Source organism: Anomaloglossus baeobatrachus, chromosome 6 (genome assembly GCF_048569485.1).
Source record: "Anomaloglossus baeobatrachus isolate aAnoBae1 chromosome 6, aAnoBae1.hap1, whole genome shotgun sequence".
Classification (NCBI taxonomy): domain Eukaryota; kingdom Metazoa; phylum Chordata; class Amphibia; order Anura; family Aromobatidae; genus Anomaloglossus; species Anomaloglossus baeobatrachus.
The window spans coordinates 90132699-90159499 of NC_134358.1; the positions used below are offsets into that span (position 1 = coordinate 90132699).

A 26801-nucleotide genomic window follows, 5' to 3' on the forward strand; every position below is an offset into this window, starting at 1 on the left:
AAAAAAGAGTTCTAGTCTGACATCTAAGATCCATGTCTCTGGGAGAGAATTCTGAAAGCATTGAAAATAAATGCATTTTTTTGTTGTCCATAGCAACAACAGCACAACATTCATATTTCAAGTGCAGTTAGAAATAAAAGCTGCTTTGTGATTGGTTGTTAGAGTAAAAAAAAAACTGCTTTAACTTTAATACGGGTTCTAAACAGTTTTGCCGGAAGTTGACAGGGGTGTAACTAAACTCTGAACAATTATTAGGACACTAGAAGGTGGCCCGATTCTACGCATCGGGTATTCTAGAATTTACGTATTGTGTAGTTAATGTATGATTTTTGTTATATATATGTATAGATGTTGTTGTGTGTACTTACCAAGTGTTTGTGTAGGGGCTGTACATGTTCTGGGTGTTGTCTGGGTGTGGTGGGGAGTGAGAGCGGGGTTGTGTGTTGCGTGTGTTGCGTTGTTTGTGGAGCGCTGTGTGTCTGTAGCGTTGTGTGTGTGTGTGTTGCGCGGTTTGTGTGGGTGTGGGGTGTGTGTGTGTGTTTTGGGGGGAGGTATGTTTTGTGCAATGTGTGTGTTGTGCGGTATGTGCGTATATTTGTGTGTGCCGCGGTGTTTGTGTGTTGGGTGTTGTGTGTGTGCGGCGTTGTCTGTGTGTGTGGGTGTCTGTGTAGGGCGGTGTTTGTGGTTCCCAGTGTGTGTGTGGTGTGTTGTGCAGTGTGTGTGTGTGTGTGTTGTAGGGGGAGGTGTGCACCCCCCATCGTGCTCCATCCCCCCATGCTGCGCACCCCCCATCGTGCTCCATCCCCCATGCTGCGCACCCCCCATCGTGCTCCATCCCCCATGCTGCGCTCCCCCCCATCGTGCTCCATCCCCCATGCTGCGCACTCCCCATCGTGCTCCATCTCCCATGCTGCGCACTCCCCATCGTGCTCCATCCCCCATGCTGCGCATTCCCCATCGTGCTCCATCCCCCATGCTGCGCACTCCAAAACATGCTCCCCGATTCTACGCATCGGGTATTCTAGAATTTACGTATTGTGTAGTTAATGTATGATTTTTGTTATATATATATATATATATATATATAGATGTTGTTGTGTGTAGTTACCAAGTGTTTGTGTAGGGCGCTGTAAATGTTCTGGGTGTTGTCTGGGTGTGGCGGGGGGGTGAGAGCAGTGTTGTTTGTGTGTTGCGTGTGTTGCGTTGTTTGTGGAGCGCTGTGTGTCTGTAGCGTTGTGTGTGTGTGTTGCGCGGTTTGTGTGTGTGTGGTGTGTTTTGGGGGGAGGTATGTTTTGTGCAATGTGTGTGTTGTGCGGTATGTGCGTATATTTGTGTGTGCCGCGGTGTTTGTGTGTTGGGTGTTGTGTGTGTGCGGCGTTGTCTGTGTGTGTGGGTGTCTGTGTAGGGCGGTGTTTGTGGTTTCCAGTGTGTGTGTGTGGTGTGTTGTGCAGTGCGTGTGTGGCGGTGTGTGTGTGTGTGTTGTAGGGGGAGGTGTGCACCCCCCATCGTGCTCCATCCCCCATGCTGCGCACCCCCCATCGTGCTCCATCCCCCATGCTGCGCACCCCCCCATCGTGCTCCATCCCCCATGCTGCGCACTCCCCATCGTGCTCCATCTCCCATGCTGCGCACTCCCCATCGTGCTCCATCCCCCATGCTGCGCATTCCCCATCGTGCTCCATCCCCCATGCTGCACACTCCCAAATGTGCTCCCCGATTCTACGCATCGGGTATTCTAGAATTTACGTATTGTGTAGTTCATGTATGATTTTTGTTATATATATATATATATATATATATAGATGTTGTTGTGTGTAGTTACCAAGTGTTTGTGTAGGGCGCTGTAAATGTTCTGGGTGTTGTCTGGGTGTGGCGGGGGGTGAGAGCGGTGTTGTTTGTGTGTTGCGTGTGTTGCGTTGTTTGTGGAGCGCTGTGTGTCTGTAGCGTTGTGTGTGTGTGTTGCGCGGTTTGTGTGGGTGTGGGGTGTGTGTGTGTGTTTTGGGGGGAGGTATGTTTTGTGCAGTGTGTGTGTTGTGCGGTATGTGCGTATATTTGTGTGTGCCGCGGTGTTTGTGTGTTGGGTGTTGTGTGTGTGCGGTGTTGTCTGTGTGTGTGGGTGTCTGTGTAGGGCGGTGTTTGTGGTTCCCAGTGTGTGTGTGGTGTGTTGTGCAGTGCGTGTGTGGCGGTGTGTGTGTGTGTGTTTTGGGGGGAGGTTTGCATCCCCCATCGTGCTCCATCCCCCATGCTGCGCACCCCCATCGTGCTCCATCCCCCATGCTGCGCACCCCCCATTGTGCTCCATCCCCCATGCTGCGCACCCCCCATCGTGCTCCATCCCCCATGCTGCGCACCCCCCATCGTGCTCCATCCCCCATGCTGCGCACCCCCCATCGTGCTCCATCCCCCATGCTGCGCACCCCCCATCGTGCTCCATCCCCCATGCTGCGCACCCCCCATCGTGCTCCATCCCCCATGCTGCGCACTCCCCATCGTGCTCCATTCCCCATGCTGCGCACTCCCCATCGTGCTCCATCCCCCATGCTGCGCACCCCCCATCGTGCTCCATCCCTCATGCTGCGCACCCCCCATCGTGCTCCATCCTCCATGCTGCGCACTCCCCATCGTGCTCCATCCCCCATGCTGCGCACTCCCCATCGTGCTCCATCCCCCATGCTGTGCAACCCCCATCGTGCTCCATCCCCCATGCTGTGCACCCCCCATCGTGCTCCATCCCCCATGCTGTACACCCCCCATCGTGCTCCATCCCCCATGCTATGCACCCCCCATCGTGCTCCACAGTCACACATCAGACAGACAGTATACACGCACACATCTGATCGCATACACTCACACCCCACTTCTGCCTGTGCCCTCCGGTGTGCGGTCCCAGCAGCTGTGCTTCTCGCAGTGCTCCTCTGCCTTCTGCCGACACGCACATATCCGATCGCATACACGCACACATCCTATCGCATACACGCACACATCCTATCGCATACACGCACACACACACTGACGATATCGCACATACGTGCTCACACACTCACAACATCCGGAGATACCACATGCTTCTGGCCATGTGATCCTCCGGCAGGTCCTGGAAGGTCACTGCACGCACAGTATCGCCGCCGAGAAGCAAGCGATATCACGGGATGTTGTGTGTATGGATGCGATCTGATGTGTGTGTGAGGTGTATGTGAGAGTGAGTGTGATCTGATGTGTGTGTGTCTGTTCTTATGTGTGTGCGTGTGTGTGTGTTCCGCCGCTGCAGGACCTTGATGCGCTCACCTGGGAGCCGGTGTACGCTGGTAACCATGCTACACAATATTACATGGTTACCAGCATACCCCGCCCCCCGCTCGCACGGGAGCCCACACCAGTGTACGCCGGCAACCCCAGCAATGCGAGGGTATGTGTCGGCGGCGTACGCTGATGTGAGCTCCCGGGGGTACAGCACTCACCTGGGAGTCGGGGCTCCGTGTCGTTTCGGGGAATGCGTGCAGGGGGCGGGGCCAGAGCGAGCGTGCAATGCGTTAGGGGGCGGGGCCGAGTTGCCAATGCGTGCAGGGGGCCGGGGCGAGAAACCAATCCGTGTGGGGGGCGGAGCCTGGGCGAGCGGCCAATCCGTGCGGGGGGCGGAGCCGAGGCGAATGGCCAAGCCGTGCGGGGGGGCGAGCGGCCAATGAGACGCTTGTCGCGGTAAGGACAGAATTTTGGAGCAAGACAGACAGACAGACAGACAGAATAAGGCAATTATTATTAGGAAATTTGTATTTTTGATGATTAATTTTATTATTGAACAACTACAGTGTTGTTGGTCAGTCCAGAAGGTTAATAATCCTGAATATTTAGGAAAGTAAGGCCACATGCACACATTGAGTATTTGGTGAGTTTTTTACCTCAGTATTTGTGGCCAAAACCAGAAGTGTGTAATAAATACAGAAGTGGTGCCCGTGGTCCTATTATACTTTTCCTCTGATTGTTTCACTCCTGATTTTGGCTTTTAAAATCTGGCAGTAGGGAGTTGATTTTGAGTCCATCTTTAACCCAAAAAATACCAACTAGCTCATCTTTATTAATACCCAGCCCATGGCAGTGTCCACCTCCACCTTGCTAGTGTCTGAGTTGAAGTGGAGGTGTGTGCTCATTACTGATCCAGCCACAGGTCCATCTGTTGCATCATGAGTCCCTCTCATCTTATTGGTCCATAAAACCCTTGAAAAATCTGTCTTCGGAAATTTCTTGGTCCAGTTTTGACGTTTCCAACTTGTGTGTCTTGTTCAGTGATGGTCAGTTTCAGAGTTCGGCGTTCTTACCTCAGTGTTTCGGCGTTCTTACCTCGGTGTTTCGGCGTTCTTACCTCGGTGTTTCGGCGTTCTTACCTCAGTGTTTCGGCGTTCTTACCTCGGTGTTTCGGCGTTCTTACCTCGGTGTTTCGGGGTTCTTACCTCGGTGTTTCGGCGTTCTTACCTCGGTGTTTCAGGGTTCTTACCTCGGTGTTACGGCGTTCTTACCTCGGTGTTTCAGGGTTCTTACCTCGGTGTTTCGGCGTTCTTACCTCGGTGTTTCAGGGTTCTTACCTCGGTGTTACGGCGTTCTTACCTCGGTGTTTCAGGGTTCTTACCTTGGTGTTTCGGCGTTCTTACCCATGCTGTGTTTCTGAGCACTGAACACCTTGTACTCTCGGCTCTCCAGGGAGGTCGTAGCTCTGGGATATGACAGCACTGGAGGATAATGGACTCCTGATCGCTTCACGTTTGATTCTTCTCAAATCTTTAGATGATTCTGTGATCACGCCCCAATATCTTTGCAATGTTAATAGTGCTGCATCCCTTTGTAAGACTTACAAAAAAATACTCAGCTCTTGTGCATAAGGGGGTTGAATCAGTAATTTAGGTCCATATGAAAATACCAATACTATTAAAGACCCGTGATATTTAGGGCCCTGTTAGAGACTTTGCATTGGGGCCCACCAGCTTCAAGTTACGGCACTGACAGAAATTTGCTGTGTCCTTGACGGCGGACAGTGGCTATTCTCTGATCATGTGAGATCGCTTGTTTTATGGTATTTAAGGACCTGTGGTTTAAGATTAGCACAATAGTCCCTGAGGAAGCAAGAATATTATCAATGAAACATGTATTGGGGATTATGTATCTCTGGCAACCAGGCTAGGTGCATTATACTATGGGTGACAGTGACTTCTCAGCCACACATGTGAGTTAGCACGTTAGGAATGTAGCTTTGTTTTGATCACTAATATTTTGAATTCCTACCCTCCCTATGGGCTCTTTCAGACGTCTCTGCACCATGATGTATCTAGAGACCAGAATGCACAGACCAGAATGCACAGACCAGAATGCAGAAACCAGAATGCAACTACTGGAATGTAGGGACCGGAGTGTATAGAACAGAATGCAAAGACTGCAATGCAAGGACCAGATTGCAGGGACTGTACTGCATGGGCAGGAATGCAAGGACCGGAATGCACAGACCAGAATGCAGGGACCAGAGTGCATGGACTAGCATGAAGGACCGGAAAGCACGGACCAGATTGCAGGGACTGTACTGCATGGACAGGAATGCAGGGACTGGAATGCTCGGACCAGATTGCAGGGACTGTACTGCATGGACAGGAATGCAAGGACCGGAATGCACAGACCAGAATGCAGGGACCAGAGTGCATGGACTAGCATGAAGGACCGGAATGCACGGACCAGATTGCAGGGACTGTACTGCATGGACAGGAATGCAGGGACCAGAATGCTTGGACCAGAATTGAAAGACCAGAATGCTCGGACCAGAATGTAGGGACTGGAATGCACGGACCCGGCCAGAGCCAGACAGCCCTATATATTTCTGTGGGGCCGTCACACTCAGGTCTGGAGATGCAGCGCTCTGTTGCATGGCGGTTTGTACACGGATGGAGCACTGTCCTGAAAAAAAATCTGGGTTTTCTTGACAGGTATTCTCTATGTATATCTAATATAGCTAATATATAAAGCTGAGTGTATGTGTGTATGTATGTCCGCTAAAGGAATCCGCACTGTTGCATTTACAATCACATTTTCCAAAGACGTCTCATGTGACTCAGAGAGCGTCGTAGACTATGTTTTGACGGGAAAATGTAACCCCGCGCTTTACAGTTACTCTCCAAAATCCTGCCTCCATTAAACTGAATGGAGGTGGGAGCTACAGGCTATTAATGGCAACTGTCAGTGGTTGCTATAGGAACAAAATAAACTGTTAGTATAAGAAGCTTATGTGTGAGGTAATATGATGTCGGTGGGGAGACTGATAGAGACAGGCAGAAAAAGACAAACAGAGACACAGACAGAGACAGACGTGGAAAGAGGCAGAGACAGACGGGCAATGAGGCAGTCCTGGAAAGAGACAGACGACGAAAGAGACAGACAAGGAAAGAGACAGACGGGGAAAGAGACAGACCTGGAAAGAGACAGACCTGGAAAGAGACAGACGGGCAAAGAGACAGACGGGCAAAGAGACAGACGTGGAAAGAGACAGACGTGCAAAGAGACAGACGTGCAAAGAGACAGACCTGGAAAGAGACGAGGAAAGAGACAGACGGGGAAAGAGACAGACGTGCAAAGAGACAGACGAGGAAAGAGACAGACGTGCAAAGAGACAGCCCTGGAAAGAGACAGCCGGGCAAAGAGACAACCGGGCAAAGAGACAGCCAGGCAAAGAGACAGACGTGCAAAGAGACAAACGAGGAAAGAGACAGATGTGGAAAGAGACAGATGTGGAAAGAGACAGATGGGGAAAGAGACAGACAGGGAAAGAGACAGACGGGGAAAGAGACAGACGTGCAAAGAGACAGACGGGGAAAGAGACAGACGAGGAAAGAGACAGACGGGGAAAGAGACAGACGGGGAAAGAGACAGACAGGGAAAGAGACAGACGAGGAAAGAGACAGACGAGGAAAGAGACAGACGAGGAAAGAGACAGACGGGGAAAGAGACAGACGGGGAAAGAGACAGACAGGGAAAGAGACAGACAGGGAAAGAGACAGACGAGGAAAGAGACAGACGAGGAAAGAGACAGACGAGGAAAGAGACAAACGAGCAAAGAGACAGACGTGCAAAGAGACAGACGAGGAAAGAGACAGACGAGGAAAGAGACAGACGGGGAAAGAGACAGACACACACATAGAGACAGACACAGAGATAGAGACGGATAGAATTATACAAATACAGACAGAGACATAGACACAGACAGAGAAAGGGAGAGAGACGGAGACACAGTTACTATCCCGGCAACGCCCAGGTACTACAGCTACTGCTAGTATATATAGCATATATATATATATATATATATATGGAATACTTAGTACACACAGACACACGGAAATAACAAGGAGGACCGCACCACCGGCTGCCTGCAGGGGAGGGCAGGAAACAGAGTGGACGCGTCCAGCTGAAAGGTGATTGGTCCGGACAGTGTAGGGGCGGAGTGTGATAAAGTGCTCCCGTTCCGGGCCGCCAGTCTGTTTCCGTCCTTGCTCGGCTGCGCTCCGCTCCGTCCTCAGAGATGTCGCAGAGTGATGAGCTGGGGAGAATGGCGCGGGAGGCAGAGGGAAAGTCTCCGGAGGACTCCCCCGAGGAGCCCCGGCCTCAGCGCCGCCGCCGCCCGCCCTCCCGCTATAGCCCTAGCCCGCCTCGCCCGCCTGCTCGGAAGAAGAGAGGCGCGGGCCGCTCCACAGGCGCCGGCAGTAGCAGGGTCCTCTTGCCCCTCCGTTATGCCGGGGCGGAGCGTGCAGCGAGCACTCCCCCTGCTGGAGGCAGCGCAGACCGCGGCCGGGTCAGACAGCGGGTGTGTGAGCCCCGGAGGCAGCCCACCGCCTATCAATACAGTATATGGCCCCCTCCCCCCGCTCATGGGCCCACAAGCCACGAGCCAATGGCGGCCACTCCACCCCCGCTGGCCTCGGAGACTGCAGCTGGTGAGTGATTTGTGGGGTGCCACTGCTTTGCTGTTGGGGTTTGTTTTAAAGGGAACCTGTCAGGTCCAATATTCACTCAGAACCACGAGCGGTTCTGGGTGCATATTGCTAATCCCTGCCTAACTGTCCCTGTATACACCAGCATAGATAAAGGGATCTCTAGAAAAAGGATTTCTAAAGATCTTTTATCGTATGCTAATGAGCAAGCGGACTAGTCCACTGGGCGTTGTTTCCCTTGGTAGTCGGCCCCATTTGGATGTTAGTACACCCCTGTGGGCATGCTAACATGCTAATGAATGTGCAGTGTCAGAAGATGGTGTCACTCACCTCTCCGCTGCCTGACGCTGGATTTTGTCCCGGAGTTTCGGTCATGTGCACTACTTCAGTTTGAAGCCAGGACACGTACACCCGGCTTCATAGTGCGCATGACCCAAACTCCGGGGTCATCTGCACCGAGCCGAAATCCAGCATCAGATGCATTGACAGCGGAGAGGTGAGAGATCATCCTGTGACGCTGCGTATTCATTAGCATATTAGGACGTCCATAGGGATGTACTAACATCCAAATGGGGCCGACTAGCCAAGGGAAGCAACGCCCAGTGGACTAGTCCCAGTGCTCTTTAGCATACGATAAAGGATCTTTATCCTTTTTCTAAAGATCCCTTTATCTATGCTAGTGTATACAGGGACGGTTAGGCAGGGATTAGCAATATACACCCAGAACTGCTCGTGGTTCTGGGTGCATATTACACCTGACAGGTTCCCTTTAAGATCTGTGATATAACGTTTTGTGTGTGAGCAGGTGAGGACCCCCGGGGGGCAGTGCTGGACGGGTCAGGGGGCTTTTTATAACTGGCTTTTATTGTGGAGTTGCCCAACTAGGTGTTCGACTATCAAACCCTCCTCTGTATAAGAATCACTCCTAAAACACAGGAATCTACCATAACATTAAAACCACCCACCCCCGTATTATGGAGGTCACGATCTTGGTGGGGATCCCATCATATCTGGGATCGAGAGGATCCTACAAGTCCTGTGGTGTGCAATTATGGCCTCCATGGATCAGACCCACAGATACTCCTTGGAGTCAGGACACAAGGTTTCCTGCAGAGCATTGGGCCGGAGCATCACCCCGCCTCCTCCGTCAGTGGTCCTGGTGCCGTGTGTCCCTGGTGGGCAGTGTGAAGACTCGGCCCCGGCTACAGTGAGCAGCGCTCCTCTGCCATGTGACGCCCTCCACTTCAGGGCAGCCTAAGGTATTGGGCTCAGGGAGGTAAAATAAAATGTAATAAATGCCTCCGAGACCAGAGCCCCCCTCCATACAGCACTGCTTTACTTACCGGTAGAGTGGGTTCAACATGCGGCACGGAGTATCATGCGAGCGCTGCAGACAATCAGTGGCAGCGTTCACATTTTATCCAGAAAGTTGTAAATTATGAATTAGTGTACAGTTATATTATCAAAAGAAAACATAGCCACACTCAAACAAAAGTAACTTAAAAAAGGTACAAATCAAATAATGAACAAGGTACAAATAAAAAAGTCACTATTGTTACTCCAAAAAAATAGAATAATGAATCGGGAGCACTGATTCTATAGGAAGTTTGGGACATCCCCGTTAAAGAGAACCTGTCAGGTCCCATATACGTTCTGACCTACAAGCAGGGTGATGTGTGGCCTAGTAACCCCTTCCTACCCATCCCTGTGTTGTAATATTGTGTAATATGAATGTATAAAATTATGTTTTATAACTTACATGTTCCCTATATAAATGATCAGAGGGTCTAGTCCCCAGGGCGTCGCATCGCCCCATGGGCGTTTGCATGCTTTCTGTGGTATCACGTCCCTGTGGGCATGATACCATTGATTTACATGCGCATCAGCACCTTGAGATCCTGCGCATGCATGCTTGCCAATCCCGCAGCCTTGTTATCCGGGTGCTCACTTCTCAGCTTCAGACGTGCTCTGCGCATGCTCAGAAGACTCCTGCGGTTACGGTCATGCGCAGTGCGCATCTGAATCCGAGAAGCAAGCACCCGGATAAGAAGGCTGCAGGAATGACAAGTGCGCATGCGCGGGATCTGAAGAAGCGGACGGTGACGTCGGTCATGTAAATCCATGGTATCACGCCCATGGTGCAATGATACCACGGAAAGCATGCAAACGCCCATGGGGGGATGCGACGCCCAGGGGACTAGACCCTTTGATCATTTACATAGGGAACATGTAAGTAATAAAACTTTTTTATACATTCGTATTCCACAATATTACAACACAGGGATGGGTACGAAGGGGTTACTAGGCCACACATCACCCTGCTTGTAGGTCAGATCGTATATGGGACCTGACAGGTTCCCTTTTAGGATTCCTGATCCGGCCGTGCTGTTTGCCACTCCTATCTCCGGACCTAACAGGTTGAAGTATCCACCTTACACGTCCTGTATAACGGGGGCGGCTGTTTCTTCTGCCAAAGTCTTCAGTTATTATTGGATAAAGGAATGGACCCTACAATGTGACGGCTCTGCTCCTATCACCAAAGTAAGGCTAAGTTCACATGTCCTGTACTCACCTGTTACAATGCATCTGTTGGGAAACTGATTTCTGACAGATCAGTTTTTTTAACATGGGAGTCTATGACCAACGGATCTGTTAACGAATTGCTATTTAAGGCCGCTTTACACGCTGCGATATCGTTACCGATATCGCTAGCGAGCGTACCTGCTCCCATCGGTTGTGCGATACGGGCAAATCGCTGCCCGTGGCGCACAACATCGCTCAGACCCGTCACACATACTTACCTGCTGAGCGATGTCGCTGTGGCCGGCGAACTGCCTCCTTTCTAAGGGGGCGGTTCATTCGGCGTCACTAAGCGGCCGCCGCGGAGATGAGTGGGACGTAACATCCCGCCCACCTTCTTCCTTCCTCATTGCCGGCGGCCGCAGGTAAGGTGAGGTTCCTCGTTCCTGCGGTGTCACACAGAGCGATGTCTGCTGCCACAGGAACGACGAACTACATCGTATACGCAGCAGCAACGATAATTGGGAATAGGGGGGATGTCACCGATGAGCGATTTTGCACATTTTTACGACAATGCAAAATCGCTCATAGGTGTCACACAAAACGACATCGCTAAAGCGGCCGGATGTGCGTCACAAATTCCGTGACCCCAACGAGATCGTGTGAGCGATGTCGTAGCGTGTAAAGCGGCCTTTAGCCACCTGTTGTAGTTGCATGTGTAACGGATCCGTTTTTTTCTTAATTGATCTGTTACATATTGGTGATAAATAGCAATCCGTTAACAGATCCGTTGCCCGTGGACTCCACATGTTAAAAATGAATCCGGCCGACATCCGTTATTTAACAATGGACAAAAAATTTGTGTTTGCAGAACTTCTTTGCAAACGGATCCGTGATAACAGATGACTGCAAAACGTGATCCCAGCCTAACATTAGGTGCACGAGCACTAATAGGCGACAGTTCTGCTGCGGACCCTCTCCTTTTCTGTTCGGCTCTTTGCTCCCCACCTGTCACCACAAATGTCCGGTCTCGGAGCTCCAGAACTGTGCTTTAATGAAACAGTAAATTATTTTGATTCACCTGATGCCTGACATTTCCCACCCCTGACAGGGGCCATTGTCCCCGGATAATCGGTGTAACCCACCTGTCAGTAATGGCTGATGGTGTATATACAGATATGGGGAACGTTAATTATTGTGTCTGTGATTCCAGGACTAAAAGCCCAGAAATTAGAACTGAAAAACACCATATACTTTAAAAATGGAGACAGCTACAGAGGAGAATGGATGGATGACCGGAGGCACGGTAAGGGGTACTTTGCACGTTGCGATATCGCAGGTGCGATGTCGGTGGGGTCAAATCGAAAGTGACGCCCATCCGGCGTCGCTGTCGACATCGCAGTCTGTTAATCCTTTTACATGCGATTAATGAGCGCAAAAGCGTCGTTATCGTATGATCGGTGTAGGGTCCGACATTTCCATAATTTCGCTGCAGCGACAGTACGATGTTGTTCCTCGTTCCTGCAGGCAGCACACATTGCTGTGTATGAAGCCGCAGGAGCGAGGAACATCACCTTACCTGCATCCCGGCTGCAATGAGGAAGGAAGGAGGTGGGCGGGATGTTTACATCCCGCTCATCTCCGCCCCTCCGCCTTCTATTGGCCGCCTGCCGTGTGACGTCGCTGTGACGCCACACGACCCGCCCCCTTAGGAAGGAGGCGGGTCGCCGGCCAGAGCGACGTCGCAGGGCAGGTAAGTGCATGTGAAGCTGCTGTAGCGATAATGTTCGCTACGGCAGCAATCACAAGATATCGCTGCTGCAACGGGGGCGGGGACTATCGCGCTCGGCATCGCAGCAGAATGGACAAAGCCAAACAAGCCGACATCTCATAAGCTACTGTGCTGGGCTATTTTATTTTCTTACTATGGGGCTAAGATGTGACAAACAGGTAGATGCAAACTACCTGCCTGTTCTGCCCAGCACCGATCATTCTCGGCACAGACCGTTCCTGCCGGTGACTTTGCAGCCTCTGCGGATGTCACATCTACAAAGCAGTAGCTTGTCTTCTGCTCTGCCCTATTGATGGGGCAGGACTGCTGACATGCTGATTGGCCACCAGCTCCACGCTCCCTAACTGCGGACCACTGACTGTCAATAAGCATGATATCACCATTCACACTCCATCAATAGAGCCGGATGAAAGAAGAAGAAGACCTGCTCTGTTAAGCAGCAGAATCACCGGCAGGAGCGGTCCGTGATGATTCTGAGCCAAGCACCAGGTAGATAGTTAGCAACTACCTACCTATTAGTTCTTAGGCCCATAGTAAAAATATTCCTGGACAACCCCTTTAAGGGAATTTTAGCTTAACCACCTCCTTTTAGAACATATAAACCAATTCACACAAAGAAGAATCAGAAACAAGACGTAAAATAAGTAATCTTTATTATGAAAGAATGTTAAAAAACAAGATGAGGTGTAGTAACAAGTAAAGTGCACAAGATGGCGTACCAGAACAGAGGAGAAAAAAAGTGTCCAGTTTTAAAGGAACGTGATACATGCCAAAAGCTATACTATATCACCCAGTCACAGTTCAAATTAACATGTAAATCAGAAAATAGAAAGACCCTGTGACAGGGGAAAAAATCAGAGATGGCACAAGTGAAAACAAGTAAATAAACCAAGGACCACTTACCACTGGTATGGCGCCAGATCCCACCTACGCACGTTTCGGTGCAAGCCCTCGTCAGGAACAGCAGAAGATTCCAGCACTATTGTTTCCCAATCCCTAGGGTTCTTCAGAACTGGGCAATGAATGGAGACCAAGAAAGTTTATATCCTATAATTTACCTCCTTACATGCAATGGGCTTTACCAATCACAGTATCTAAGGTGTTTGATAAAGGCCAAGGCCACCATTCCTCCATGATGTGAACGTGGGGTCTCCATTGCTATGCCGGTTCACCTTGTAAGTTAGGTATTTTGTATAAATGCTGTGTGTACAGTCATGGGCAGACGTTTTGAGACTGACAGATTTTGCCTTTCTGCTTCAGTGTTTTTAGATATTTTAGTCAGATCATGCTGGAAAAAGTATAGTTCATCACCACGTTGCTCTTGGAGGAGGTTTTTATCCCATTCTTTAGTCATTTAGTCATTGTAGTGCTCTTAGGAAAAATTATGAGTGATCCTACTCCATAGATGAAAAGCCTCCACACGTGAATGGTCTCAGAATTAGTGATTAGCCCAGATCAAAATAAAAAAGAAAGCAAAATGGGGATTAAAGGGAATCTGCCACCAGGTTTTTGCCACCTAATCTGAGAATAGCATAACCCAAGGAAAGAGGTCCTGATTCAAGCGATGTGTCACTTACTGGGCTGCTTAGTGTAGTTTTGATAAAATCACTGATTAATCAGCAGTAGTGTAATGTCCTGGATGTGGATTCACTGGACCGTGCACCGGCTCCCCTGGAGAGGCAACCCGGAGCTAACCCCTATACAGGGACTGTCCGATCACCCCACCAGAGGGCCTAGATGCACGGTAGCCGGAACACTAGGGGTACGGGACCAGAGTCCTTCAGGGATCTTGTACGGGATTGTCTCTGAGTCCAACAGGCACCGTAGAACTTGTAGAGCTGTAGGGGGAAAAAGCGCAATAGGGTCTTACCCGGTATAAGGGTAGAGAGACAGAAAGAGGTACACTCACCTGGTAGGGTTGTGCAAGTCACAACTCCTTATGATCGCATGTGAGTGCCTTTTTGTGGTTTAGCAGCAGCCCCGGAAAGCAGTATATAATATATAGGTCAGGTAAAGAGAAAACCAGTTTAAATGCCGCGCTAAAAACCACTGATGCTGTATATGAAAAAGATTTCCTTTATTTCATAATTCTACGCGTTTCAGAGACATCTCTGTCTCCTTCCTCAGGAAAAGAAATCATATTACAAAAAAGGGGGCATCAGAGCCTATATATATATATATATATAAGATATGGGCTCTGTTGCCCCTTTTTTTGTAATATGATTTCTTTTCCTGAGGAAGGAGACGGAGATGTCTCTGAAACGCGTAGAATTATGAAATAAAGGAAATCTTTTTCATCTACAGCATCAGTGGTTTTTAGCGCGGCATTTAAACCGGTTTTGTCTTTACCTGACCTATATATTACAACAGGCACCGTAGGCAGGATGGATGACAGGGACCGGATACAGGTACCGGGAAGGAACAGCAGACGGGGTCCGGGTCCAACGAGACGTGCAGGCTGATGTTTCCCAGGTGAGGTCGGGAATCGGTGACGGGGTCAGGCTGGCGGAATCCTCAGCAGACAGTCACCGGGGAACTTCCTGACAGGACCGGGTTAGAGTGGCAGGCGGGCTCTGCGGAAGAGACAGGGTTAAGCGAAGGCAAGGCACAAAGGGACCTGAACACCTAGCTCTGGGAACACGTTGATCAGGCACCGCCCACATGGAAAGGAAGTCCTAATATACCCTGTACTTGTAAATGACCATATCCTGTTTCCAGGACGCTGGCCCTTTAAGAAGCGGTGAGAGAGCATGCGCCCTAATGCGCATGCGCGAGGCTCGTGTGCCGGAGACCAGAGCAGAAAGCGGTGCAGGATATACAGGGGGACCAGACAGTGTCCTGGGTCGCAGGTGGACGCCGGGACCGGCGTGCAGGAGGCACGGAGGACACAGAGGAGGGAGAGTGAGGAGAGAAGCCGCGGGCAGAGGGACCGGGAACCGGAGCGGTGAGTGACAGACGGCGCCGGGACCCGGGGAGCGTGACAAGTAGATTATCATTACAGGACCACTTGGTGTGCTGCCAGGTAGTCCAGCATATTCTTGAGCTCTGTGTATAACTACTAGATGTACAGCAGAGAAAACATTGATTTTATCAAAATGACAGCAAACAGCTCAGTAAGTGACACATTGCTGGAATCAGAGTCTCTGTCTTTACATTATGTTGCTTTCAAGTAGGGGAGCAAAAACCTGGTGATAAATTCCCTTTAAAACAGGACAATTATTCAATAGGATTTTGAAGGGGAAGAAGATAACGCTATTGCTCAACATGGCAAATATAAAGCTTATACCCAAGGGAGGGAAGAGCCTGAAGGACCCTTCCAACTATTGACCAAATGATTAATAAATCAGGATCTTAAGATACTGTCTAAATTGATGGCTAATAGGCTGGCGAGGGTTCTACCGCACATTATTGATTCTCCCCAAACAGGTTTTGTGAAAGGACGGTCAGTGGTGACAAACGTGAGAAAGGTGATACTGGCGATAGATGCGATTAATGGTGATGGGGTGGGTGGAAGGGGAGATTCAGCCGTGATCACATTAGATGCGGAAAAGGCATTTGACAATGTCAGGTGGTCATGGCTGGAAAGGTTTTAGATCTCATTGCTCTACAGGGGGTCTTTCGCAAATCTGTGAGGGTTCTATATGCTAACCCACAGGCGAGAGTCTGCACTCCGGGATTTCTGTCTAAGGCCTTCCCACTAATGAAGGGGACCAGACAGGGGTGCCCGGTGTCCCCCTTACTGTTTAATTTGGCCATAGAGCTGTTATCGAGATGCCTAAACAAGGGAAGTTGGTTCGATGGGATTGATATTGGAAACAAAAAAATACACACAGCGTTATTCGCGAATGACATCATTTTGTTCATGAGTAACCCTCTAGACCAAATACAGGGAGTCCTTCAGATGATAGAGATATTTTGGACGTTTGTGGGGTTTAAGCTCAATAAAGCTAAATGTGAAATATTGTTTTTGGGAAAGAAGGGGGGCAACAAAAGACAGGAGGGGGGAGATAGACTTCGTGGTATACCAGTAGCAAAGTCGGCCATTAAATACGTGGTGCAGATAGGCAAGAGTACGGAAACAATATATTCTCTCAATTACTCTTCACTAATTGGAAAAATAGACCAGGAACTACACAGGTGGGTCAATCTGCTGCTGACATTGTTGGGTAGAAATCACCTAATAAAAATGATAAGCTTTTTGCAGCTGCTTTTTACCCACTCCAGACGATTCTGTTGCTTCTGAGACTTACCGATATTAAAGGGAACCTGTCACCAGATTTTTCCCTATGAAACCAAAAGAATCACCTTCTGCAGCTCCTGGGCTGCATTCTAGGAAGGTGCACCTCGGCCCTGACTCCCCTTTTAGACCCCAAAAATAACTTTATAAAACTTGGCCCTTAGGTATGCTAATTACCTTTGTGGGCCACAGGGGCTGGCTCATTTTCTGCTCGGTTTCCCCCCTCCTGCCTCTGATTGCCAGCCTCCTTCCTTGATTGACGGGATGATGCCCTCCGTCATCCTCCTCGTCGCATTTTCAAATCTCGCGCCTGTGCAGTTAGGTCTGCTCGCGCAGGCGCAGTTCACCCTGCCATATCTCGGGCAAAGCGCCGGTAAACTAAATGCGCAGGCACGAGATTATGGGCGGGTACTAGGATGACGCTGGTGAGGTCATGCACAGCAAACGCCTCACCAGCGTCATCCTAGTACCCGCCCATAATCACGCGCCTGCGCATTTAGCTCACCGGCGCTTTGCACAAGATATGGCAGAGTGAACTGCGCCTGCGCGAGCAGACCTGAGGCGCGAGATTTGAAAATGCGACGAGGAGGATGACAGAGGGCGTCATCCCGTCAATCAAGGAAGGAGGCCGGCGATCAGAGGCAGGAGGGGGGGAACGGAGCAGAAAATGAGTCAGCCCCTGTGGCCCACAAAGGAATTAGCATACCTAAGGGCCAAGCTTTATAAAGTTATTTTCTCTATCGTTTCATTGGGGGACACAGGACCATGGGTTATGCTGCTGTCACTAGGAGGCTGACACTAAGTAAACATAAAAAAGTTAGCTCCTCCCTAGCAGTATACACCCCGAGCCGGAGGCGGGCTCAGATCAGTTTTTAGCTTAGTGTCGTAGGAGGCTGATGTGGGCCGTCTCGGCCCCCGTCAGCCATGTATGTTTTTGCGCTTTTTTCTTTTATTTCGGCGCCGCTCATCACTCTCATACCTGTCGTCTTTGTCTCTGCAGGTATTCGCTTCACTCATCCTCCGCAGCCCTGTGGGTACCACTCCCCAGGGTCGCAGGGGCTTGAGACTTCGGGCCCTCTCCCCCGTCCGTCCCCGTGGTACCACTCCCGGGGGTGCGCGTGTGGGCAGGTTGTTTTGTGGGCACCCCTGATTCGCCCTGCGGTATCACCCCAAAGGGCGTACAGGGGAGTACAGCAGGGATGGAACCTCCGCAGCGTGTGTAATAGATGGGGCCCTGTCACGCTGCCTTCTCCTGAAAGGGGGCTGCTACCCCCATCATGATGTCCACTACCCTGTCTCAGCACGCTCTCCCCCGGAGCCTTCCTGGACGAGCAGCGCTGTACACAGGCAGGGCAAGGGAGCCCTGCCTGCACCGCATCCATCGCTGGGCCGGCGCCGCCAATTGCAGGTAGGACCGACCTTTCCTGCACTTTCCCCCGGCCCTCTCCATAAATTTAGTCCCCGGTCTCGGCCTAGTCGCTCCTGCGTCCTAGCCACGCCCCCGCTGCAGCGCTATTGGCCGCCGGTCGTCTCCCTCTGTATCCTCCCACTGCTCTGCCTCCTGGCTGATGGTGGGGGCTGTGAATCCTCCGGTTTTTCGCGCCGGAATCCTGCTCCTCCCCCAGCCTCCTCCAGCGTCCCCTCGCCATTTTAGCCTGCCTGTGGTCCCCTGAGGCTGCAGCGCGCCGGCGTTCTGACTCTTCTGGCCAGCTCTCCTGGACTTCCCCTTCTGGACTGGTGGGCAGCACGCAGGACCTGGGTAAGCTCTGCTCCTAAGGAGTAGCCCTCACTAGGCAGCATTCTCTGAGTTTAGGGACGAGTTAACCCTCTCCTGTCTCCTTCCTAGCAGCCACCAGGGAGAGTACCTGTTTTCACCATGCCTAAGGCTAAGCCCACCCAATCCAAGCAGGCCCCCTTTGCACTATTTTTTGCATGCTCCTCCTGCAAGTCCAAGTTTTCCCAGGGTCAGGACGCCCCACTATGCTCCGTCTGTTCTACAGACACGCAGCCTCCGCAGGACTCCGCGGCCGACGCTTCTGATATCGCAGACGCCACAGCGCCATATGCTGCAGGGCCCTGCGTCCCGCCCCCCCCGACTGGCTAGCGTCCCTGTCCCAGTCCGTAGATTCCCTCTCTGAGGCTTCTCGGACCATCGCGCAAGCTCTGCGCCTGCTGCCGTCGCTCGCCCAGATTCCCGCAGACCCGGCGCAATCGCCTCCGGAGCAGGTGAGCCCCGTTACAGGGTCCTCCTCTGCTGCTCAAAAACGGACCCGCCAGGTCTCGTCCTCAGACTCTTCCCAGGTTTCACCTTCATCCCCAGGTCCAGACCGTCAGTCCTCCAGGGAGGTTTCTGACTGCTCCGATGATGATTCCGATGCGGCACCCCTGCAGGACTCAGAGCAGGCGGCTGATATTCGGCGCATGGTGAATAGCCTGATAGAAGCAGTGAACCAGACCTTGAAGGTACAGGTGGACCCCGTCTCCTCCCAGAGCACCCAGGTCTCGTTTAAGCGGGTGAAGCGGGCCCAGAACACATTCAGCGGACATCCAGAATTCGCTGAGTTACTGCGCAGCCACAGGCAACAGCCGGACAGGGTATTTACCAGCGGTAAGTCCATCGATTTGCATTATCCTTTTCCTGAGGGTCTTCGAAAGGATTGGGCAGGCTCCCCTGTGGTCGACCCCCCAATCTCCCGCCTGTCTTCTCACACAGTCCTTCCACTCACTAACGGTACGTCTCTCAAGGACCCTACGGACTGTACTATTGACAGGTTAGCCCGTTCCGCCTTCGAGGCAGCGGGCACATCCCTCTCTCCGGCCTTTGCCTCGGTTTGGGTTGCGAAGGCCCTGATGTCCTGGGCGGACACGCTACGCTGCGGTCTCCGCGCCATTCCGGCCAATCCGGACCTGGTTCCCATTGCCTCGCAGATTTCTCTCGCGGGTGAGTACTTGCTCAATGCAGCCCTGGCGTCTGCAAGTTGCGCGACCCAGGCCGCCAGCAACAATGTGGCCATCCGTCGAGCCCTTTGGCTCCGGTCCTGGAACGCGGATGCGGCCTCTAAGAAGTCACTAACTTCCCTGCCCTTCCTAGGGGAGCGTCTCTTCGGAGATAGGCTGGACCAGTTGATCTCCGATGCTACGGGAGGAAAGAGTACATCTCTCCCCCAATTGCGCCCCAAGCGCTTCCAGAATCGGCGCCCCACCGCTCGTTTCCGGCCCTTTCGCAGCTTCAACTCCAATCCCCAGCCGCGGAAAAGCCGCTCTCCTCCGAGAGACAGGAAGACCCCGTCATTCAAGACCAATCCCGCCTGGCGTTCACGCCCCCGCCAGTCCACGAGATCCTCTTCTGGTTACCACCGACGTTCCTCCAAGTGACTCGCGGTCGGCGCGCAACAGCGCCAGACTTGTGGGAGGGCGTCTGTCTCGTTTTCAGCATGTGTGGATCCCCCTGACCGCCGATGCCTGGGTCAGAGAGATCATCACATCAGGCTACAAAATAGAATTCGAAGCAAAGCCACCGAGACGTTTTTTCCTATCTCGCCCTCCCGAGTCTCCCGCGCGGGCTCGCGCGTTCTTTCACTCCATAGACTCCCTCCTCCGAGCCGGAGTCGTGGTACCAGTCCCTCCCGCAGAGCGTTTCAAGGGGTTCTATTCCAACCTTTTCGTGGTCCCCAAAAAGGACGGCTCTGTCCGTCCCGTCCTCGACCTAAAGCTTCTAAACAGGTCGGTGAGGCCTCGGCCGTTTCGCATGGAGTCACTCCGGTCCGTCATCGCGTCCATGGAGGTAGGCGAATTCCTGGCATCGCTGGATATTCAAGACGCCTATCTTCACGTCCCGATAGCCACCTCTCACCAACAGTTCCTCCGCTTTGCGATAGCGGAAGATCACTTCCAATTCACGGCTCTTCCCTTCGGCCTCGCATCCGCACCCAGGATCCGCACCTTTACGAAGATCATGGCTGCTGCCATGTCCGTTCTGCATTCCAGGGGTGTCATGGTCATCCCGTACTTGGACGATATGTTGATAAAGGGCTCTTCCTTCGAGGACTGTCGTCTTGGGGTTCAGGTCACGATCGACACCCTTTCACGGTTAGGGTGGCTGATAAATCGGAAGAAGTCCTCTCTGACCCCGGCCCGTTGGATCACCTTTTTAGGCATGGTATTCGATACCATCCAAGGGCGAGTTTTCCTCACACAGGAGAAGATGTCCTCCCTACAACGAGGCCTCCGCGCTCTCCGGCGTCAGCGCCAAGTTTCCATCAGGTTCGGCATGCGAGTCCTCGGTCGTATGGTGGCGGCAATGGAAGCGGTACCCTTTGCACAGTTCCATCTCCGGCCCCTCCAGCTGGCCTTGCTGAAGAAGTGGGACAGATCTCCCTTTTCTCTGGACCGCAGGTTTCATCTCTCGCCGGAGACCCGCCACTCCCTCCGTTGGTGGCTCAATCAACGCAACCTCGCATCAGGAAGGTCTTTCCTCCCGCTCCACTGGAAGATAGTGACCACCGACGCCAGTCTCCAGGGCTGGGGAGCAGTGTTTCGGCATCACACAGCGCAGGGCCGATGGTCACCGAGGGAGAGTTGTCTCCAGATCAACATTTTGGAGATAAGAGCCATCCGGCTAGCCTTGCAGCAGTTTCGGCACCTAGTACAGGGTTGCCCGGTCAGGATCCAGTCGGACAATGCGACGGCGGTGGCGTACATCAACCACCAAGGCGGCACAAGAAGTGTCGGGGCGATGCGAGAAGTCAAGAAGATTTTGCACTGGGCCGAGTGTCATCACTCCCTGATCTCAGCGGTACACATCCCAGGCGTGGACAATTGGGCGGCGGACTTCCTCAGCAGGGAAGGTCTCGCCTCCGGAGAATGGTCCCTCAACCGGGAAGTCTTCAACCAGATCTGCGACAGATGGGGAGTTCCGGACGTGGACCTAATGGCCTCCCGGTTCAACCGTCAGGTTCCGCAATTTGTAGCGCGGTGCCGCGACCGCTTGGCTTTAGGAGTCGACGCCCTCACCCTGTCATGGAGCCAGTTCAGTCTCCCGTACATCTTCCCTCCGCTCCCTCTAATTCCGAGGGTCCTCAAGAAGATCAAGGCGGAAGGAATACTGGTCATCCTAGTGGCTCCGGACTGGCCCAGGCGAGCATGGTTCGCGGAACTAACTCAGCTCCTCGCAGACGTTCCGTGGCGCCTTCCAGACTGTCCAGATCTCCTGCAGCAGGGACCTCTTTTCCATCAGAACTCACAGGTCCTAAATTTGACGGCCTGGCCATTGAATCCTGGGTTCTAGCTAAGGCTGGTTTTTCCTCAAGAGTGATTCAGACAATGATTAGGGCCAGGAAGCCATCTTCATCAAAAATTTACTACCGCACGTGGAAGGTTTTCTTCAGGTGGTGTGAAGAGCATAATATTTCTTCTCCTCTCGCCTTCTCCATTCCTTCCCTATTGGCATTCTTGCAGTCAGGCCTAGATGCGGGTCTCTCGCTCGCAACACTAAAGGGCCAGATATCGGCGTTATCAATCCTGTTTCAGAGGCCACTGGCCGCTCGTTCACAGGTTAAGACCTTCATCCAGGGAGTGGCCCACCTGGCACCGCCGTACCGTCGGCCTCTAGAGCCGTGGGACCTTAATCTAGTCCTAGGGTCACTTCAGGGCCCCCCATTCGAGTCCTTGCGAGAATCTTCCCTTTCTCACCTGTCTTGGAAGGTGGTGTTTCTCGTTGCCATCACTTCTATTCGCAGGACGTCAGAGCTGGCAGCTCTCTCTTGTCGTTCCCCTTTTTTGATTTTTCACCAGGACAAAGCGGTTCTCCGGCCAGATCCCGCTTTTCTTCCAAAGGTGGTCTCCCCGTTCCATCTTAACGAAGAAATCGTTCTTCCGTCCTTCTGTCCTGGCCCCTCTCACAGCTTGGAGAGGTCCTTGCACACCCTGGACCTAGTGCGTGCACTTAGAATTTATGTCTCCAGAACCGCGCCGTTCCGTAAGTCAGATGGTCTGTTTGTCCTTCCTTCTGGTCCCAAGAGGGGTGAATCGGCATCCAAGGCCACAATTGCCAGATGGATCCGTTCCGCCATATCAGAGGCCTATCGGATTCGGGACAAGTCTCCGCCGCGGGGGGTAAGGGCGCACTCTATCCGTGCAGTGGGAGCCTCTTGGGCGATTAGGCATCAGGCGTCGGCCGACCAGGTCTGCAAGGCCGCCACCTGGTCTAGCCTGCACACCTTTACTAGGTTCTACCAGGTTCACACCCAAGCATCGGCAGATGCTAGTTTTGGGGGAAAGGTCTTGCAGGCAGCAGTTGCACACCTGTAATAGGGTGGCAGCATTCAATTATAGTGCAAGCCCGCCGAGGGAGGTTGTTGTTTTCTTCCTATCTGCGGGTTTTCGGGATTCCCACCCAGGGACTGCTTTTGGACGTCCCATGGTCCTGTGTCCCCCAATGAAACGATAGAGAAAGTAGGATTTTTGTGTACTCACCGTAAAATCTCTTTCTCTGAGTCTTCATTGGGGGACACAGCACCCACCCTGCTTGGTTTTTTGGTTGTTCAATTGCATTTGCCTGCTATTTTTCAGCGGTCTTATGTTCATAGACCTCTTGTTTGCACGGCTGCATTGTTTTAGTTACAACTTGTTTTTATGTATGGTGATTCTGGTACTCCTCCTACTGCTTGTGCACCAACTGATCTGAGCCCGCCTCCGGCTCGGGGTGTATACTGCTAGGGAGGAGCTAACTTTTTTATGTTTACTTAGTGTCAGCCTCCTAGTGACAGCAGCATAACCCATGGTCCTGTGTCCCCCAATGAAGACTCAGAGAAAGAGATTTTACGGTGAGTACACAAAAATCCTACTTTTTGGGTCTAAAAGGAGAGTCAGGGCCAAGGTGCACCTTCCTAGAATGCAGCCCAGGAGCTGCAGAAGGGGATTCTTTTCGTTTCATAGGGAAAAATCTGGTGACAGGTTCCCTTTAATAGACTGACCAGGGCTTTTTCTTGCTTTCTGTGGAAGGGCGACTGGCCTAGGATAAGGGGCCAAAAAATTGATGCTACTCTTGGAAAAAGGGGGGGGTTAAATTGCCCAACATTAGGGGGTACAATTTGGCATGCATAATGCGACATGTAATAGATTGGTTGAGGAAGACGAACCGACATTCAGATTGGGAATTGGAATCAGAATTTTGTAAACCATGCGATTTGGGATCCATCATGCACTCGTCCATACCGAACCTGCTGACCAAAATAAAGCGGTCACTGGTATGCAGAGACACAGTGAGGAAAAAATGTGGGCTGGCATGGCGAGGCTCTAAATTTCTGAACATTTGGGCTCATCCAGATTCTCCACAAGGACTTGAGAATAAGCTTTTTCAGGAGTGGAGAGAAAAGGGGATAAGGGTACTTAAGGACCTAATGCACGAAACGGAAGTAAAGTGGTTGACATGCGACAAGCTACAAGACAGATATGGCTTGGGATCATTTCAAACCATTAAATTCGGGTAGTTGAAACGGGATAATGCTCAAATTACAGAATATTTCAAAGGAATTTGGGGTCAACCATCTTTGTGAAAACCAAAGTCAGTCTCAAAACTTTTGGCCATGACTGTATATAAGTATAGACAACGGGTCTAAGCCCCTCAGGCGTGCTATCACTGCAGCAATTGACTGTGTTCCACTCAATTTTTTATATATAGAGAAATTCCAAGTTATTTTTTTTTATTGGTATTTTAGGCATAGGCACATACATCTACAAAACACCTCAGGGCATCTACCAAGGAGACTGGATCCATGGGAAGAGGAGCGGATATGGCACATATGATGGAAAATTGCCCGGCTCTGCAACATACATTAGAGTTTATGCTGGGAACTGGAGGAACGACAGGGCAGATGTAAGTTATTTCCTTTTGTCCAGGACACATATGAGTTGACGACAAATTCTCGTAATTCACTTCTGTAACTCAGAGCAGCTTCAATGTGACTGATGGAGATCACTGACTGTGTCTAAAGGCCCACATACACACTAAATCATGGATATACAGACCATAAAGAAAGAAATACAAGGTGGCCATATAATCACTAAGGTGTATGGAGCCGTGCACAGACTGACCCAGTGGACAGAATTAGCTGAAAATTGGTACAGTGCCTTGCGAAAGTATTCGGCTCACTTGAATTTTTCAACCTTTTCCCACATTTCAGGCTTCAACCATAAAGATAAAAATGTTAATGTTATGGTGAAGAATCAACAAGGAGTGGGACTCAATTGTGAAGGTGAACGATATTTATTGCTTATTTTAAACTTTTGTAAAAACTAATAAACTGAAAATTGGGGCGTGCAATATTATTCATCCCCTTTACTTTCAGTGCAGCAAATCACTCCAGAAGTTCATTGAGGATCTCTGGATGATCCAATGTTGTCCTAAATGACTGATGGGGATAAATAGAGATGAGCCACCTCCTGGCGTTCAAGTTCGGTTCGGTTCGTCGAACGGAGGCTCCGTTCGACGAACGTTCAACGAGCTGTTTGACGAACCACTCTAACCCCATTGAAAACAATGGGAGGCAAACACATAAAAACACATCATAAATGTACACATACAGTTAATAAACATTGCCATAACACTTACAGGTCCCCGCGACGCGTCCTGCACTCTGTCTCCCGCCGCTTTTCCTTCCGATAATCACTGCGTCCTCCCGGTAACCAGCACTGATGATAGGACCAATCTTGACGTCAAAATAGCATGTGACCAGTCACGTGTCTATTATCTCATTGGCTACATACTGGTCACATGGCTAGACGTCATGCTAGGTCCTGTCAGTGCATCTCTCCGGTACGCGGTGATCGTTCCAGCATCTCCGTGTACCGGCGAAATGCTTTGGCACATGGTCGGCTTCCCCGTCCATGCATGTGGGCGCTCTTTACAGAGTCAGCCCACATGCAAGGACTAGATGCCACAGCCGGTGAATTGCGGCATCGGGAATCACGTGATCGGAGCACCGTTGCTATGGTAACCCGCCTGTCAGCGGTGATGTCACCGCTTACAGCACACAGCTTCTGCTCACTCACTGAGTGATTAGACTGCACGGGAGCAGCAGCGTCTTCCTCCCATGCAGTGCTGTCTGATGTAGCAGAGCTGCATGGGTTGAAGGAGAAAGAAGACAGAAGAGCAGGATTGTGCAGGGCTGACAGGGAATAATAAACTTGGAGTCTCTAATGTGTCTGTGTATTTATTTCTATTAAAGTATTTTTTCTCTCTGTGGTGTCTTTTTTTTAACCCTTTATTGGAGATTCTTAATAGACGGGTCAAACTTGGCTGACATTAAGAATCTCTGGCTTAATACTAGCTAGTAAAACAAAGCTAGTATTAACCCATTATTACCCAACAAGCCACCCGGCTTCAGGGCTGCTGGAAGAGTTGATACAGTGCCAGATGATAGCGCTTCTATGAAAGCGCCATTTTCTGGGGCGGCTGCGGACTGCAATTCGCAGCAGAGGCGCCCAGAAAGCTCGGGCTAACCTGTGCTGCGGATTCCAATCCCCAGCTGCCTAGTTGTACCTTATATGAAGAGAAGGTATGCACACCAGTGACTATGTAAGGGGAATATATGAAAAGCAGAAACTGCTGTGTGAATACTGACATGAAAAATCCAATAGCTATATGTAAGAGTGAAAATATGAAAAATGGAATCTGCATTACTGCCATGAACATTATGAATAAAGAGAAATTTAGCTATTGAACTGATCAATGCAACAGAGCCCCAACACTACGCCAAAGTATTTCTCTACGTTGGCGTCCCTAGCTAGTGTGTGTCCTCTCATGCGTTTAAAAAACTTACCGTGTATGGGAAGCTGAGACCCAGGCTATATATGCGTATAATGTGGACTGGCAAGGTATGGGTGGGGCCGGGTTCACAAGCGAAAGACTACAAATCAATCAAGAAATAACGTCTGGAACACCATTCTGAGTCTGAACTGGGTGCAAAAACCTAAAAAATCTACAATATATGGAGAGAAGGTATGCACACTAGTGACTATGTAAGGGGAATATATGAAAAGCAGAAACTGCTGTGTGAATACTGACATGAAAAATCCAATAGCTATATGTAAGAATGAAAATATGAAAAATGGACACAAAAATGGGGCGGAGCCTATGTCGATTTTTTTTTTTAATTATTTCATGAAATAATTAAAAAAAAGGGCTTCCCTATTTTTTTAGTTCCCAGCCGGGTACAAATAGGCAGGTGGGGGTTAGGGGCAGCCGTACCTGCCTGCTGTACCTGGCTAACATACAAAAATATGGCGAAGCCCACGT

At 51.0% G+C, this 26801-nt stretch overlaps 1 protein-coding gene across 1 annotated transcript in view; it reads left to right on the forward strand.

The window, feature by feature from the left end:
• Positions 1-7547: 7547 nt before the first annotated feature.
• Positions 7548-26801, forward strand: part of LOC142244072 (MORN repeat-containing protein 3-like) — a 47923-nt gene continuing 28669 nt past the window's right edge. The window contains exons 1-3 of the mRNA XM_075316264.1: positions 7548-7958; positions 11689-11781; positions 24223-24380. Coding sequence (XP_075172379.1) covers positions 7574-7958; positions 11689-11781; positions 24223-24380 — 636 coding nt within the window. The 5' untranslated portion in view covers positions 7548-7573. The remainder of the gene's footprint in view (positions 7959-11688; positions 11782-24222; positions 24381-26801) is intronic.